The sequence below is a fragment of the Hemicordylus capensis genome, chromosome 6 (assembly GCF_027244095.1).
Source record: "Hemicordylus capensis ecotype Gifberg chromosome 6, rHemCap1.1.pri, whole genome shotgun sequence".
NCBI lineage: Eukaryota > Metazoa > Chordata > Lepidosauria > Squamata > Cordylidae > Hemicordylus > Hemicordylus capensis.
The window spans coordinates 102776930-102793428 of NC_069662.1; the positions used below are offsets into that span (position 1 = coordinate 102776930).

The 16499-nt window shown below is 42.8% G+C and overlaps 1 protein-coding gene across 3 annotated transcripts in view; it reads left to right on the forward strand.

Annotated features, from left to right (window-relative positions):
* Positions 1–16499, forward strand: part of ENTPD3 (ectonucleoside triphosphate diphosphohydrolase 3) — a 41273-nt gene that overhangs the window by 14821 nt on the left and 9953 nt on the right. For all 3 annotated transcript variants that reach the window (XM_053265745.1, XM_053265744.1, XM_053265742.1), the window contains 4 exons: positions 4020–4147; positions 7066–7183; positions 10600–10750; positions 12409–12568. In XM_053265745.1, the coding sequence (XP_053121720.1) occupies positions 4040–4147; positions 7066–7183; positions 10600–10750; positions 12409–12568 (537 nt within the window). In that variant the 5' untranslated portion in view covers positions 4020–4039. The remainder of the gene's footprint in view (positions 1–4019; positions 4148–7065; positions 7184–10599; positions 10751–12408; positions 12569–16499) is intronic.

Here is a 16499-nt window from a genome sequence, read left to right on the forward strand (position 1 = left end):
ACATTTATTGTTAGTATAAGCTTTTGTGGAGCCCACAAAAGCCGATGCTACAATAACTTTGCAGATCTTTAAGATGCCATGAGATTTTTGTTGTTGTTGTTGTTGTTGTTGTTAGAACCATGACTTAGATGAGAGTGGGGAAGTCGTTCTGCATCTTGGTGTTGCAAGCCTTAGTCTTGCACCAAGCTTGACACTGGTCTCCAGCCAAATGGTGATAGTCAACATTGATATAGGAAGTGCCCATCTGACTGCACTGGAACTGGGGGCCCTTGATTATCCCTAGATCAGTAGTGAGAGGTGTTGGGGAGATGAAAGTTGCTCTTATCTTTCCCAACCTTTTTAGTTTATCTGATGTCAGAGGGCAGAGATCTCCCAGCAATCAGCATTCCTTTAAAGTTTCCTTTTGTGTACTCTCATGAAAATATGAGAGCAGGAATTCCTTCCCGCATCTTCCAAAAGGAAGTGAGGATTTGTCCCCTGGGATCCACAGAATGTTCACAAACTACGTGCCTAAATCCAATAAACTATTTATTTAGTCATATGTACATAATAAATATGTACATAATAAAAACAGAATAAAATAGTTCTTAAAACAAGTTTTTAAAATTAATAAAATTAATTCTAATTAAAAGCCTGTGAAAACAGGAGTCTTGAGGGTCTTCCCGAAAACAAACAGAGAGGGAGATGCTCTTATTTCAACAGGGAGCATATTCCAGAGCCCTGGGGCCGCCACAGAGAAAGCCCAGTCCTGGGATGCCACCAAGCGAGCCGGTGGCAACTATAACCAGACCTCTCCAGAAGATCGTAACAGGCAGCAGGGTTCATGACAAAGGAGGCACTCTCTTAAATAGCCTGGACCCAAGCCGTTAAGGGCTTTATAGGTAATAACCAGCACTTTGTATTTCACCTGGAAACATATTGGCAACCAGTGCAGTTCTTTTAAAACCGATGTTATGTGATCCCTTCGTGTTGTCCCAGAGACCAATCTGGCTGCCACATTCTGTACCAATTGTAGTTTCCAGACTATGTACAAAGGCAGCCCCACGTAGAGCACATTACAGTAGTCAAGCCTGGAAATTACCAGCATATGTACCACTGTTTTAAGGTCATTCATTTCTAGAAATGGATGTAGCTGATGTATCAGGCAAAGCTGATAAAAGCGCTCCTGGTCACCGCCTCAACCTGAGAAACCAGGGAGAGCTCTGGGTCCAGGAGCACTCCCAAGCTACGTACCTGACCTTTCAGGAGGAGTGTAACCCCACCCAGAACAGGCAGATCTAAACCATCTCTTGGGTCCTGTTCCCCCCGGTCAGTACCTCCGTCTTATTTGGATTAAACCTCAGTTTGTTATCCCTCATCCAGCCCATTACTGCCTTCACGCAGGCATTTAGGGAAGATAAGCCATTTCCTGATGAGGTCAGCATGGAGAAGTAGATCTGGGTGTCATCAGCATACTGATAACACCCAGCACCAACACGCCTGATGATCTCTCCCAGTGGTTTCATTTAGATGTTAAAGAGCATTGGAGACAGTATGGAGCCTTGTGGGACTCCACACTTCAGCTCTCGTGTAACAGAACAGTCTCCAAGCGACACCATCTGGAATCTGCCAGAGAGGTAGGAGTGGAACCACTGTAGAACAGTACCACCCAATCCCACCTCCTTCAGGTGGTCCAGAAGGATTCTATAGTCAATGGTATTGAAAGTTGCTGAGAGATCCAAAAGGATCATCAGAGTTACACTCGCTCTGTCAATAACCAGTTGGAGATCATCCATCAGGCTGACCAAGGCAGTTTAGACCCAATAGCCCACTCGCAAGCCAGTTTGAAATGGGTCTAGATAATCTGCACCATCCAAAACTGCCTGGAGCTGAGAGGCCACCACCTGCTCAACCACCTTGCCCAACCATGGAAGATTAGAAACAGGTCTGTAATTAGCTCACTCTGAGGGATCCAGTGTAGCTTTCTTCAGAAGCGGTCTAATAATAGCCCCCTTAAGACAAGGAGGCATATTGCCCTCCCTCAGAGAAGCATTTATAATATTTACCAGTCCCTCTCTGATAATATGATTATCAGATGAGATAAGCCAAGTTGGGCAAGGGTCAAGAGAACAAGTTGTAGGGAGCACAGTCCGAAGCAGTTAGTCTACTTCCTCAGGAATCACAAACAGAAAATTTACACAAAAATACTAAAAATAGCACACAGGCTCAAATAACACACACACACACACACACACACACACACACACACACACACACACACCCTAGTAAAAATACAGTAAAATTCAGTTTTAAAACCCGATGACATAAAATAGAATTAAAATAGCATACAAGCCCAGGGAAGTGGGCAGGAGGAGGCAGTGACAGCACAAATCTCCCATCTGGTTCCCCACCCACAAAGGAACATCCCCAGGAATTTTCCCATTTGTAGATGGAAAGTGAGTGGGAGAAAGCCAGTGGTGGAGTGACAGCAAAGGGAGAGCAATGACAGGGATTTCTGGGACGAAGGCTCATTTTGCCCAGTCCTTTCCCGCCCGCAAGAGTCCACAAGATCTGGAAAGTGCTAGCAGCACAAGACAGCTCCGTGGGAAGTTGATCTGACAGCAGTCAGAAGCAGACTGAACGTTCTGCTATTTCTCTGAGCTCAGATGACCCCTCCTGGGCTCGGCCTCCCTGCCTGGAGAGTGGGCTTTCCCTCCTGGAAAAGGGCTGCATTCTGGCCTGGCGTCTGGCCCTCCCCCACCTCTGGACCTGACCCTCCCTAGCCTGTTGCTGGCTCTGATGTGCAGATATCAAGGAGTAGGATGGTGTGGGAGGGCCTGCTCCTTAGGGGCTGCAGGTTCCAAGGGTGACGCTTTAGGAGGCTCCAACTCCAGAGCCCGCTCAGACTCCAGCAGCCTAGTGTCAGGACCCAGGCCTTGGCCTGGTGTTGCCCCTGCCTCCTCAGAGTCAGAGTCACTAGCCAGGGTGGGAGTCATGGGGACATTGGAAGCTGCCTTTATACCGAGCCAGACCCTTGAGCCATCTAGCTAAGTAGTATCTGCATACTGACCAGCAGCAGCTCTCCAAGGTTTTAGGCAGGACGCTTTCCCAGCCCTACCTGGAATTGCCGGGGAGTAAACCTGGGACTTTCTGCATGCAGAGTAGACACTCTACCACTGAGCTATGCTCCCCACCCCTGCACCATGATACATCTGTTGAGGGAAGGGGAAGAGAACTCACAGTGGCAGCTTCTCCCCTTCCGTGTATGGGGTGTGGCGGCAGCAGCAGCAACTCTGTGTCTGCTGGGGCTAAACACAGCCCCAGCGAACACGTGAGGGTTAAGGGAGTGCTTGCTCCGTTAACTTCAGCTAACAGCCAGGTTTGAAATCAGGGCTAGGCGGTGCTGCCTTGCCAGGATCGGGCCTGATCCCAGCAGTTCTCCCGCACAGCTTAACCCGGGCTGGATGTCCCTAGCCCAGGTTAGGCTGCGCGTGAGAACAGCCTCCTATATTTTATTTATTTATTATTTATTTAGAACATTTATATACCGCCCCATACAAAAGAGTCCCTGGGTGGTTCACAGTATAAAACCATTACTTCTATAGGCTGTGTATTCTTTTTTTTTTTAATTTGCTACATTGATGTTCTGCTTTTCATTTAAAAAAACAAGCAGACCCCACAAATCAGCTTAGAATACAAACAATGTAAAATACACCCACAAACTATAAGAACAAAACAGCAGTACAGAACAAATAAAAACCAAGACAAGATCAGTTCAGCACAGTATTAAAAGCCTTTCAGAACAGGACAGTCTTCAGCATCTCTTTAAATGATGATGAGAGGGAGTCAGTCTGAACTCCTCCTATGTAGGCAGTTCCACAGTTCACTCACTCAGACTACCAATAAGACTTCTTCTTTGTTATCCCAAGCAAATGCAGAGCCTATACTTCCTGAGCTGAAATGGAGTAAAAAAAAAAAAAAAAAAAAGCAATCAGCCCCTTTAAAATTAATGATGTAATTTTTCCCTTTCTTATTTTTAGGCTTCCGAGTTCTGTACAAAATGTCAGCCGTTATCACTTTCGTGTTTCTGCTTTTAAGCATAGCAGTCATCGTTACTATTACTCTCATCCAGGTGAATCAGAAAGCAGTCCTTCCACCAGGTCTGAAGGTATGTTTAAATGGAGTATCTGCAGTGACTGCTTTTTAATTTGAGCTAAGTTTCCAAGCCTGTTTAGAGTGCCAGAGCTTGCCTCTACCAAAAAGTGTGTCATAACAAAGAAGAGTGCTCCTGAGCATGTGGAGAGTGTTTTCACCAGTTCAGGAAGTAGCTACAGCCTGTCCCTATACATGTTTGATTAGATTAGAAAAAGGGGTGCCAAAGAGTGTTTGGAAACCCCTATATTAAAGCTCTAAGCTTCAAATGTTAGGCTAGAAAAGTTCTTTTCATCAGCACAGTGGTGTTTAGGGTAGGAATTATTAAGGGATTAGATAATTAATGAGAAGACCTCTGTGAACAGTTACCTGCTTAAAGGCTGGATTCTACCCCCAGCCCCCATGAAAACAGCTCCTATGGAAAGATATCTCTTGGCTCTACATGCCTTTCCTCAAGGCAGGATTTAGGCCTGATGGGTGTAACTGCCTGCTTGCCCCACTGGTTAGAACATGTTGACAGTATTATTCTCTGCTGATTATATTAATATCAAGGGGAAAGAAGCAAGTAGGGGGAAATCTTTAAGGAATAAGTTCAGTATTTACTTTGAGATGCATTGCTGATTTAAAAAATCCTTGGAATTCTGTTGAAGTATTGGTATTTCAACCAAAAGTAATGGAAAATCTTATTTTAAAAAGTTTTCTCAGGCCCCCAAGGAGTTTACTGCTTATCATGCTACTGGGAAGTTAGACCCTCTCCAACTGCAGCATGATCCTGTGAAGTGGATAAACTGCAATGGAGGAGTGTGTAATCTGTAACCTAGAGGTCCTTCTTAACTGAGAGAAAGAACTTGGCATTAGAGGCATAAGTGATGCTTAGAAACATCTGACTGAATACTTTTAAATAGGTGGAATGTGTGGGAAGGCTTATGTGTGTTGCTCTTACGTTAATTTACTGCTCATTACACCCCAAAAGGCTTTTCATTATTTTATAATAAAACATATTTCATACAGAGGGCACACGCACAAGATCACACATCTGTTCAAAACTCCTTTTGCAACATGACCTTTTGGAGTTCTTTTAGTTGTAGATGACCGAACTAAGCACATCAGTATGTTTCTGCATTCTAAAGGTAAACTTCAGGGCCAACCTTTACACAAACTAGAGGCAAAGTTTCTTATGGGTTCTCTTTCTAGTGTTTTTGCTTCTTGGATTATTGTCAGTTTCAAGCTTGTCAGATTGACTGAAGGCATCTGATTTCTTTCCCGGTAATCCATGAAGGATGTTCTTGCGTGTGCTTTCAGGCTTCAGTGCCGAGAGGGTTCATGACTCATCCCCATGGTTTAAAATAAAAAAACTCAACGGATTGACAGAAGACTTTTGGTAAAAGGCTTAATATGGAACTGCACATAATGGCAACAGACCCCTGTCATTGAAAGTGGGTTGCCACCAAGCAGCGACATTAAAGCATCAGGCTGGGGGGAGCAACTGCCAGTGGGGAGAATGTGGAGAAGGGCTGCTGAACTCTTTCCCTACCAGTTGTTCCCCCTGCAGACTCTCTCCCAATCAGGCTTAAGACCAAAAAGAGGTTGTGGAGGAAGTGGTGGGCAGACAGAGATAAGAGTTCAGTACTCTTCTGTTTGTCTATCATATTTATTTCCCACTCCTCCAGTGCAATTCTGCTTGGTACAGCTTACAACAAATCAAACCAAATACTTTGTTACAACCACAGACCAGTACATAATGATTCACACACACAAAGGCTAAGCTTACAACAATAATAGGTAGGCCTCTCTGTTAGAAGAGAAGAGCCACTCCTCGGGTGGAAATTCCCCACCACCACCGTCACTTTATTGTCAAACAATAGCCCCATTCACATGTTGAACAGTCATACAATGAGTGTGTAGTATACACAGGTATAGAAGATCTGTACCTGTTATTCACATGTTATGCTGAACACAAGTACTGCAGTCCTGTCTGTACCATGCATTTGATCAGCCTGTACCCAAGTTCACTTTTAACATTAATGCTGTACAGTCATTCGCACAAACACATATATGAGTGTACAGATCTGTACACTCATACAGCATAATGTCTGAATTTGACTAGTGTGTCACTTGTTTGACCTTCAAGGACACAGGCCTGCTTTGCCTTCATATGTAATTCTGCCCTTAGATCTTAAGAATCCCAAATACTCTCAAAAGGTGGGGCATGTGGGAAAGATACCTGGGAAGGTGCTTGGTGGATTATTGAAGCCAATGGAGCCATGTGGAGGCGTATATATAGAGAGAACAAAATATTGTCAAATTTTCTCTAAGGGGGCCCACCATTCTAAATAATCATATAACACATTCTGCAGAACATGAACTTAATTTTTTATTTTTTTTTAAAAAAATTTATTTCCAATAAAAGAAGATACTTGTTTTGATTCTAAAAATGCTAGTGTAAGGCTTCAGAATTCTATGGGCCAGATTATTGCTGGAGGATGGATGAAAATGATGATTTTTCTAGTTTGTTTATTTGATCATACGTGGAATGATCTTTTCATCCTGTATCAGTCACAACGCTGAACAGTAAATAGCCCAAGTGTACGTATTTGCTCTGTCTGAGGAGATGGAGCATCCTAAAGTATTCTGATTTCATCAAAGTTCAAGTCTGTGGCTAGAAATAAAAGAACCGTGACACTTGTTCTGTGAGCATAAGGAGGCATCAGTCTTGTTTTTTGCAAACAGCAACCTGCTTTCGAAATCAGTTTGTGATTTGGTATGGCAATAAGGTGTTCAAAGAAAAACAACCAATAATTACACCAGACTAATTCAAAGAGCTTGAACAGCTCTTACAATCCCTGGCCACTTTTCTAACACTTGCATTTTGTTTGATTGTTTCCAAAAAGAGATCAGTGTTGGGCTGTAACCTTCCTATGACCTTTCTTTCAGTATGGAATAGTGCTTGATGCTGGATCATCTCGGACCACAGTCTATGTATATGAATGGCCAGCAGAAAAAGAAAACAACACAGGAGTAGTAAATCAGACCTTCAAGTGCAAGGTGAAAGGTGAGGAAGAAATGGGGAATTGAGAAAGAGAGAAAGAAAGGATGGTATTAAAATAAATACCAAGAAACATGTCATTGATATGCCTCCAAGTGATCCAAAGTGATTGAAATGAGCTTCATGACTGAGTGGGAGCTTGAATCTGGGTCTCTCCCTGGTCCTAGTCTGTCAATCTACTATGCCATACTGGCTCTCATGACTAAGCCTTTCATAAAAGGCAGGATCCAGTTAAACCAGGCTTTAAATTTTATTTGTGCTGCAGCTTTTTTGGTGGTTTTTGTGTGGAGGAAGGTGGATCAGGCTTTTTTTAAAGTCTTGTAGTCTTTAATCAAAGGGTTTCGTATAGTAAAGTGAGATTTTCAATAGATGGGTATAAACTTACGGACACTTCCTTTCATGTGCACAATTTGGTAGTGCTGTCATTGTGGCTGCATCTTATGTTCTTTCTAAACATGTTATATTATAGAAACTTGAGTCTGCAAATAGAATTCCGTCTGAAAATTATTGGGTTCATGGGACTGTTTTTGTGACTAATGAAAGAGGGTGCATGGCTCACTATAATCTAAAGCAAAGTTCTCACCCTGATTGGCACATGTGGTATGGATTTTTAAGTCAGAGGGCCACACGTTTGAATTTTCCCCATGCAAGGTGGGGGGAATGCTCCTTGCTGGTTTTCATCTTTATAGCTCATTTGCATTGGTATGCTCACTGAGTGAATACAGATTCACATTTTTAGACCAGTGGTAGTGGTTTGCAGCAATACCCTCACCATGTTCAACACAAACAAACCCTTTTCTCCCCCAGGGTAAACTCGGAAAATAAATGGCTCTGCAAATGTACAGTTTGGATTAGGAAAATTATGGCTATGGAGGTTACCTATTGGCTAGAACTTATGACATTATAGGAAATCCTGGAGCACTTTGCAACTTAAAAAAAAACAGTTACAATTTGGGGAGATAAAGTTAAGGATGGACATATATGCAAATAAATGTTCATGTGCTACTTAAAAAAAAAATTGATGGGCAACATTCCTGATGCACAAGGACGGACTTATTGTTATATATCTTATGTAATTCAAGTTGTAAAGCTGGGTTCATACCCCAGCTGAAGATCCACTGTGACCACTATTACAATGTTGCCTCTCTCTTTACTTTACCCATGCTATCTCAAGCTACATATGGATTAGTTTCTCCCAGGTCTGATTCACTGCTGTACACCAGACATGGAGGGTAGAGGAAAGAGCTCCAGGGACAAGTACAAACTAGGACAGGATTTCTGTACTACAGGCTCTCTTTTTTTAGATCGTGCCTCCTAGATTTCTTCAGCATGACAGCTGGCCAGTTCTCCATATGGCTCATGGGCCTGGCAGTGGGTCAGTGAGCCTCCTATTCAGCATCTTCAGTGTATGGAATTGTCCAACATCCTCTGAGTTATTGAAAGTTGCTCACTGTCTATTGTTTGTGGCAGACTGAATCTGCATAATAATGGCTTAAAAAGAAGGGTGTTGAGTATACACTAGGGATGTGCAAGAAATGGAATTTGTGTTTTGTTTTAAGCTCGAAACAAAATACAGACAGCCCAAATGTTTCATTGAAACAGTGGTCAACCCGGTTGTTTTGACGGAACAAACCCTGAAACATTTTGAGTGTTGTGACTATAGGGAACAATGGGAAAACTCAAAACACCCCATTGTTCCCCATGAGTACTCCTACGGACACCAAAGTGGGTTGGGTGGTAGGGCATGATGGGTGCTACAAAACAAATGGGCAAGCAGGCCATTTAAAACAATTTTTTAACCTTTACTCCAAACCTCCATAGGATCGGAAGCCCGTGCCAGAAAACCAAGCAGCAAGAGAAAAACAGGCCTCCAAAATGGTGCTCGAAAAGTTTCGAATTGAAAAAGGCCTTTTATTTAAAGAGCATTTTGTTTCAAGCTCAGAACACTCAAAACGACCCATTTTGAGCTGAAATGCTTCAGCGTCGAAACATTTAGCACATACATAGTATACTCCTTTCTCTTTCAGTACATGATATTGAACCACGCCTTTTGTGTGCTTTTCAACCTTACAGTTCTGTCAGGCATGTAGGTTTAACTTTGGTAATCCATTGACAGCCAAGGTCATGGAAAGGTTCACGAGCAACTCACAACACTGGATAGGTGTTGTTTCATCACCTTATTTAGCAATGGGGCCACTCCCTAGCATCGTGGGTAATCGTTCCCACTTCCCTCTGTGATACAGTATGTAGACAACCAATGTTGTGTAGTGGTTAGAGTGTTGGACTAGAGTGGGGAGACCCAGGTTCCAATTTGGTTGACCCTGGGCCAGTTGCTGTCTCTCAGAGTCCTCTTACAGAGTTTTTGTGAGGATACCATATGGGGGGAAACGTACATGCCACCCTGGAGTTGGAAGAAATGCAGAAATGTAAATAATAATAATACATTTCTCCAATGACTGTTGCTGGTGTCTCCTTTGTGTGTTTAGATTGTGAACCTTTTGGGGGATAGGGAACCATTTTCTCATATTTTTGCTCTGTAAACCTCTTTGAGTACTATTTTTTTTTAATGCAGTATATATATTTTTAATACTAATATCTGACCATGTAGGTTTATGTAATCCTGTATACAGACTTCTGTCTTCAAATTGATAGGATGTTACTATTGACTCTCAGCTGGCAGGTGAAGAATAAGTAAATGTCCTACTCTAAAGAAAAGTCCTGCTCTAGGGCACTGGAAAGAAGGCTGGCCTTGAAAGATGGCAGAGCAAGCTTAGCAGAGTTTTAAAAAACAGAAGTCCAGCAACAGTTGGTTGATTGTGGGGGGCAAGTGGGGCAAAATAATCAATCTAGTTGTAGGGCAGTCAGGAAAGGGGTTGTGGGTCAAACTCATCCACTAGCACAAATTGAATGCAGTGCTACCTAAGAGCCCTTACTTGTGGTGGTTCTCCATAAACATGGCTATATGCTTCTTTCCCCTTGCCTGTCCACATACAGGGCCTGTATGCTAGCAATGTTTGACCTGGTGTTGGCTGCAGTAGTGTGTGAATTTAGTCACATTTACATCAGTGAATCTAAACCACCATATATTTAAGTCTTCGTGGTGATTGACTATGATTAGATCTGAGAAATGTCCTCCTTTCAGTAGGAATATTGATTTCTCTGCAGTGCTCAGACACTTGTAGAGCATTAACGTAGCAGTATTGGCAGCTGAATGTATATACAAGATGCAGGGATCCAAGAGTAGGCCTTGAAAGGAAGACAGTGCTTTTCACAGCAGTCTTGCTTTTTAAAAAAGGATCAATTTTTGGCTTAGACAACATTGGCTTAAAACACAGTTGAATAGTCAAAAGTCTGTTATCAATCTTTTACGACTGGATTTAAAATATACTTGACAGAACAAAACTTTAATTACTTTCTCTTAGGTCCTGGGATATCCAGTTATGGGAGTAACCCTCAAGAAATTGCTACGCCCATCAATGATTGTATGAATAAAATCAAGGAGAACATTCCACATCATTTACATAGGAGTACACCTGTTTACCTGGGAGCCACAGCTGGCATGAGGCTTCTGAGGTATGATGGAAAACCACAGTAACTCCGGATATGTGTCAGTAGAACAGAACTGTTGCATGTAATTCATCCATTGTTACAATACGGAGTGCATTCTTTGATATGTTTCAAGGAGCAAACAGACTTTCAGTCAATGCACAATAATATATACATGTGTGTCAGACATATGTCTTGAAGGAGAATATTGCTCTTCCCTGGAGATGTTTTTTGTTTTTGTTTTTAAAAAGACCGTTCCCACACACTGAAGTGATCGTGGTAATTGATGTATCTTAAATAAGGTGCATCTTAGGTGCATCTTAAGTATTCATTAGTATTTCATAATAAATGTGCTATTGTTCTTTGGTGAGGTTGGACAAACAAGGCCCTTGTCACCTGTGCTATCACATTGCATGACAGGCAGTCACAAGTGTGTGCAACCAAACAGGAGGACAAGTGAACTTAGTTTATGCTGTGCACACCACCTGTATTTGTTGCAGTGCATGGACCCATTGCTCTGTGTGTGTGTTTTTTTAAAGTGCATGAGCATAGATTTTTGAGGCATGCCCAGCACGAACCAGTTCACTGTGCGTATATGGTATGAACCGTTTGCCATGTGACACTGGTAGAGTTCCCATGTAGTCTGCAACACAACATGCACCCCAGAACAGGTTAAGTTTGAGTTTGGATTGGTTATTTTTTACTCCATTGAAAGGAAATGGTGGCTATGGTTTAAAAACAAACACACCCCAAAGCAGAAATTATTCTTTTGCCTTTGTATCAATGGTAATTGAGTACACATAAGTTATGGTTAATATCCAGCATAACTCTGAATTTATTTATTTTTAAAGGCTGACATCCAGGTTAATGTTGCATGCCCTGGAAAATGTTCCACCTGTGCAGTGGAAAATGGGCAATTTTTGCCAATCTCCCCTTCCTTCTGCAGTCGTCTTGCCTCCTGGAAATAAATCCCTGTTTTGGTCTAAGACCATAAATAAAAATTTGAAATTTGAACTCTATCCCTGAGGCACATTTTTTGGTACATGGACAGTAGTCTGGATATATATCTCAGGGAGTTGTTCACATGTGCATTTTGAACATCACTGGATGTTGACCATTAACTCTGATATATATGTATAAATATGATCCATAATATTTTTCACGAGATTTTGCAAACACTCATTCAATCTCTCTACTGAATAAGCATTTTGGCATAATACATGCCATATTTATTATTAATAGCTCCTGTAACTTTTAGATTGTGCACATAAGTGCTTAGCTCACTTGAAATATTTTTAAGTAAGGAAGAACATACATGTTTGCTTTAAATTGACAATTTGTAACTGATTTAGTCCAACTGGTCGATGTCTCGGGGTTGTTCACATGTGCATTCTGAACATGACTCACTGACCTTGAAAACTTGGAAGTGTGAATAAATGGTGTCCTCCCAAACACAATATTCTTCAATAGAGACAGCTCACCCACTTGACTGGGTGATCAAGCATTGAGCAATGTGCATTCATCTATGAACAAGCCCTTGATTGTTTCTTATTAAAAGGCTGCTCCTTTAAGTCAAAATTAGAAAAATCATCAACTTTTCTTCTAGTCACTATATTTGGCAAATGATGAAAGGTTAAATTTCTCCTTTCAGACACTCAGCATGTTGTGTTCTGTGAATTGCTTAGGTTGCAAAATGAAACAGCAGCCAATGAAGTCCTTGAGAGCGTTAAAAACTACTTCACATCCCAGCCCTTTGAATTTAGGGGTGCTCAAATCATAACTGGGCAAGAGGAAGGGGTGTATGGATGGATTACAGCCAACTATTTAATGGGCAATTTCTTGAAGGTGTGTGGAAAAACCTGCATGTTTTATTATATACTTTTGTTTGAAAAGTCACAAGTTTTTGATTGGATGATTGCTGAGATTAGCATAACCTGCACACTTTGTGCAAGAGAAGATCACAGTACAGTTTTGTTAGCACTGCAGTACAGTGTGTATATATATATATATATATATATATCTATATATATATATCTATATATATAAAATGAAGTGTAATAACAATACTTCTAGAAATGTGTGGATGGGAAAGGTTTCATAGGCACAGCAGTTTGTAGTTCTAGCCAGCAAATTAATCTCTTGTATTGTTGATATGATATTCCATAAAGTAATGGCTCTAGTCATGTTTATATGTTCTCAAAAAATGCCCTTTTAAGAGAGTCATTAAAGTTAATCTTGCTAGATAAGGAAACTTCTTATAACAAATAATTTAATTACAAATATAATTATAGTAATTAAATACTATTATTTATATTACAATAATTGAAATTATTCATTATATTTAATATAATTACTATATTAAATGACATTATAATTAAATAATAATTTAATAAATAATAAAACCGGCTTTTATTTCACTAACACTTTAAACTGTAAGCAGTATTCATTCCAGAATAAAACAAGATTTTTTTTAAAAAAACCAAAGCCCCAAATACAGACTGATAACGTATGCCCAACCAGCTCTATGAGCTGCATTCCGCACTTCACTGTCTGTGTGGGGGAACCTGGAGGTTTTTCACACATGGCTCTATGCCTCGGGGTATCAGAACAGCGGCAGCAAATTTGAGGAATTAGATGGATCATTCGCATAGCCATCAACATCTTCGGAGAAAGCAGAAGCCCAGGAGTTTTCCCCGCCAAAGCTACTGGAAATAGAGAATTTTTTTACCCCAGGCATACCTTGGGCTAAGCCAGAATTTGCAGGCTCCCTTCGGAGAAGAACAAAGCCTTGTCTGTCCTGGTCCCTGATAGACCACAAGGAGTTCAGGTTAAATCCAGCAAATATGTGGACTCACCTACTCCAATCAGGAGTGGATTTGGCGATGGGGAAGCCCTGTCTGAAAAACCTCCTGTATTCAGTTCTGTGCATAAGGCACAGAGCTCTCCTATCTTACAGTGTGCCTTTTAAAAGAGACATTCTTTTCTTCTCGTTGTTTGATGTTGAAACGCCAAACTAGGAGCAGTTAAAACTTGTATACGGGGATGCCAGTAGGATTTTCTGGGCCCAGTGTACTGTATATGGATTGCCACCTCCCCTTGTAACAACCTGCTGGCAAGAGCTGCTGTGCAGTGGGCTGGTGATTCTTCTCTTAGTGTGCAGGTTTTTCTGCCACCCTCTCCTCATCTCCCTGCCCTAGACGTCTTCCTCATGTGCCCAAGAATATTGAACAGCTTTTCTCACCTCTAGCCTAGATCATTGCCTGCCCTCCCTCTCCTCCGGGGGGGGGGGGGCTGCTTTGCCCTTTCTGGCAGCAGCACAGACCCTCCTCATACTTTCCTTCTGGTCCAGTCACCAGAGTACTGGCCTACAGCATCTCCAGGAAGACACTCTAGGCCAGAACTCCACTTCCTTGCGGTGGCACAGGGTGGGCAGGAAGGCATGGTAGTGTTTCTGGGCCCCTTGCTAGCTCCTAGTGCTTTGCCTGGCTCTCAGTGGCCCTTCTTGAACTGTAGGTTTGTCACTTTCTCTGTAGACAGTGCCTCTTTTTTTCACAGCTGTTTGACAAATATTGATCCCTTTCTCATGAACAATGAGAAAGGGCTAGAGCAGTGATTCTCAAACTTGGGTCCTCAGGTGTTATTGGACTTCAACTCCCATAATCCCCAACCAAAGGCCACTGAGGCTGGGGATTATGGGAGTTGAAGTCCAATAACACCTGAGGACCCAAGTTTGAGAATCCCTGGGCTAGAGGGTTAGCAGGGAGGAAGCCTTAAAAAGCTTACCTCCCTGCAGATGATCCAGGGCTCCCTCTTCAGCAGGCAGCGCGCCCGCCCAGACGATTTCTGGCTGCTGCCGGTAGTTTGGGAGGGTCAGGGTGTCAGGACGTGTCTCCCTGCGTTGCCTCACACACACACCCCCCGGAGCACTCATAATGCACTGCGCAAGTGTGCTGTGCATTATGGGGATTCCTCCTCCCTGGAGCTGGCTGGGATCCCCGCAGTCTGCCACCCGTGGCTGCAAGCTGGGAGTGTGCACGGAACTGGCTGGTCCGGTTCAGTTTGAGTTTGGACTGGACCCAAACCAGGCCAGGCCAGTTTGGTCCGGCACCCCCTTGAACCCCCCTGGTTTGGTTTGGTGCAGGGGAGGTTTGCAAACATTTTTTAAAAAACGTTTTTAAAAAAATACATTATTTTTTTCTTACCCCCTCCGGGGGAGTTGTTGGAGGCAGTGTGTGTGCGGGGGGTCTGTGGAGGTTCTCCCTCCTCCCACAGGCCTCCCTTGATGTCCATACTGGCCAGCTCTTGGGCCCATTTTGGCCTTCCTCCTCCAGCGCGGCTGCCATTTTGGAGGCTGCTGTGCCTGCGCAATTGGCCTCTTCATGACCCAGAGCTGGCCAGACAGCTGGCATGGGCATCAAGGGAGGCCGCCGGGGGGAGGAGGAACTTCCATGGACACCCCCCCCCACCTCCAACAACATCCCCAGAGGGGGTGGGTAAGTAAGCAAATAAACAGTGAACCCCCTGAACGGTTGGGGGGAGTTCGGTCCGGGGTTGGACCAAATAGGATGGTTTGGTTCAACCCTGAACGGTCAAACCGAACTGGTTCAACGTCAAACACGTTCAATATCAACCCTGTTCGCACATCCCTACTGCAAGCAGCTGTGGCTGGCAGGCAGTCGCAGAAATAGAAGCGCATTCTCTCCTAACCTCATTTCAGTGGGTGGCTGCCTAGTCGGGTTTGTTGCCGAGGTGCCACCGGGATCGGGCCTGATCCCAGCGGTGCGCACGTGCAGGCAAAACTGGGCTGGTCTTTCTTAGCCTGGTTTTGCGTGCGCGTGTGAATAGCTTCATTATGTCTTCCTCATCACTGCATTTCAGTGCTGAGAAAAATGCCACCTGTTGAACTCCATGTAATGACACCCCATAATGATGTCAAAAGCGCATAGGCTGAAAATCAGTCTATACATTGATATAATATAGAATATTATTCTCCTCCATTGTGTGTATCTATCTACTCACTCTCTCACTCACTCAATGAACAATCTCCCAAAGCCGACTCTTTGATTTATATATGCAGTCATTATGCGCTTTAGGAGTTTTCTGGCTCTATGCAATAATATCTGAGAAGTGTGATGCCAATGCAGTTTTATTCTAACAGCAATTTATCTGCAATTGCGGAAATATAGTTCTCTAGATGGGCAGATATCAGGTGAACTGAAAAGCTCTTGAAAAAGGAGGTTTATTTGCCAGTAAAGGATTACACATGTGCTTTTAATAAAAGAAAACATTTTAGAAGAGTTTTGTCAACCTTTTGAATAAAATGCAATACCTCACAAAAGTCCTGAAATTTAATGGCTCTTCCCCTGCCCAGCTTCTATTACAACAAATTTCTTTTACAACATAAATGTTGTATGGGAAAACTAAAATGGAGAGTTTGAGTCACACGATCACGATCAAGGAATACGCACTGGTGGAACCCAAATACAATTTTAAGAATTCCAAAGCACTCCAAGTCCTTTCATAACTAAGTCATGCTTAAGTCAGCTGCAAACCTGTTTTTAAAAAGGGTTTAAAGGGAAAGAGGATGCTACTCACTGGAGACCAAGCGTCTGAACTCTGCAGGCTATAAAACTCTTCTCATGAGCAGCCACGCCTGGATTTGGCTGCCCGTGAGAACTACCGGGATCCACACAGATCCCAGCACTGCCTCACCACCAAACCTAGCTCTGTAGCCCGGTTCTTAGCCAAGGTTAAGGGTGCAAGCGCACCCTTAATC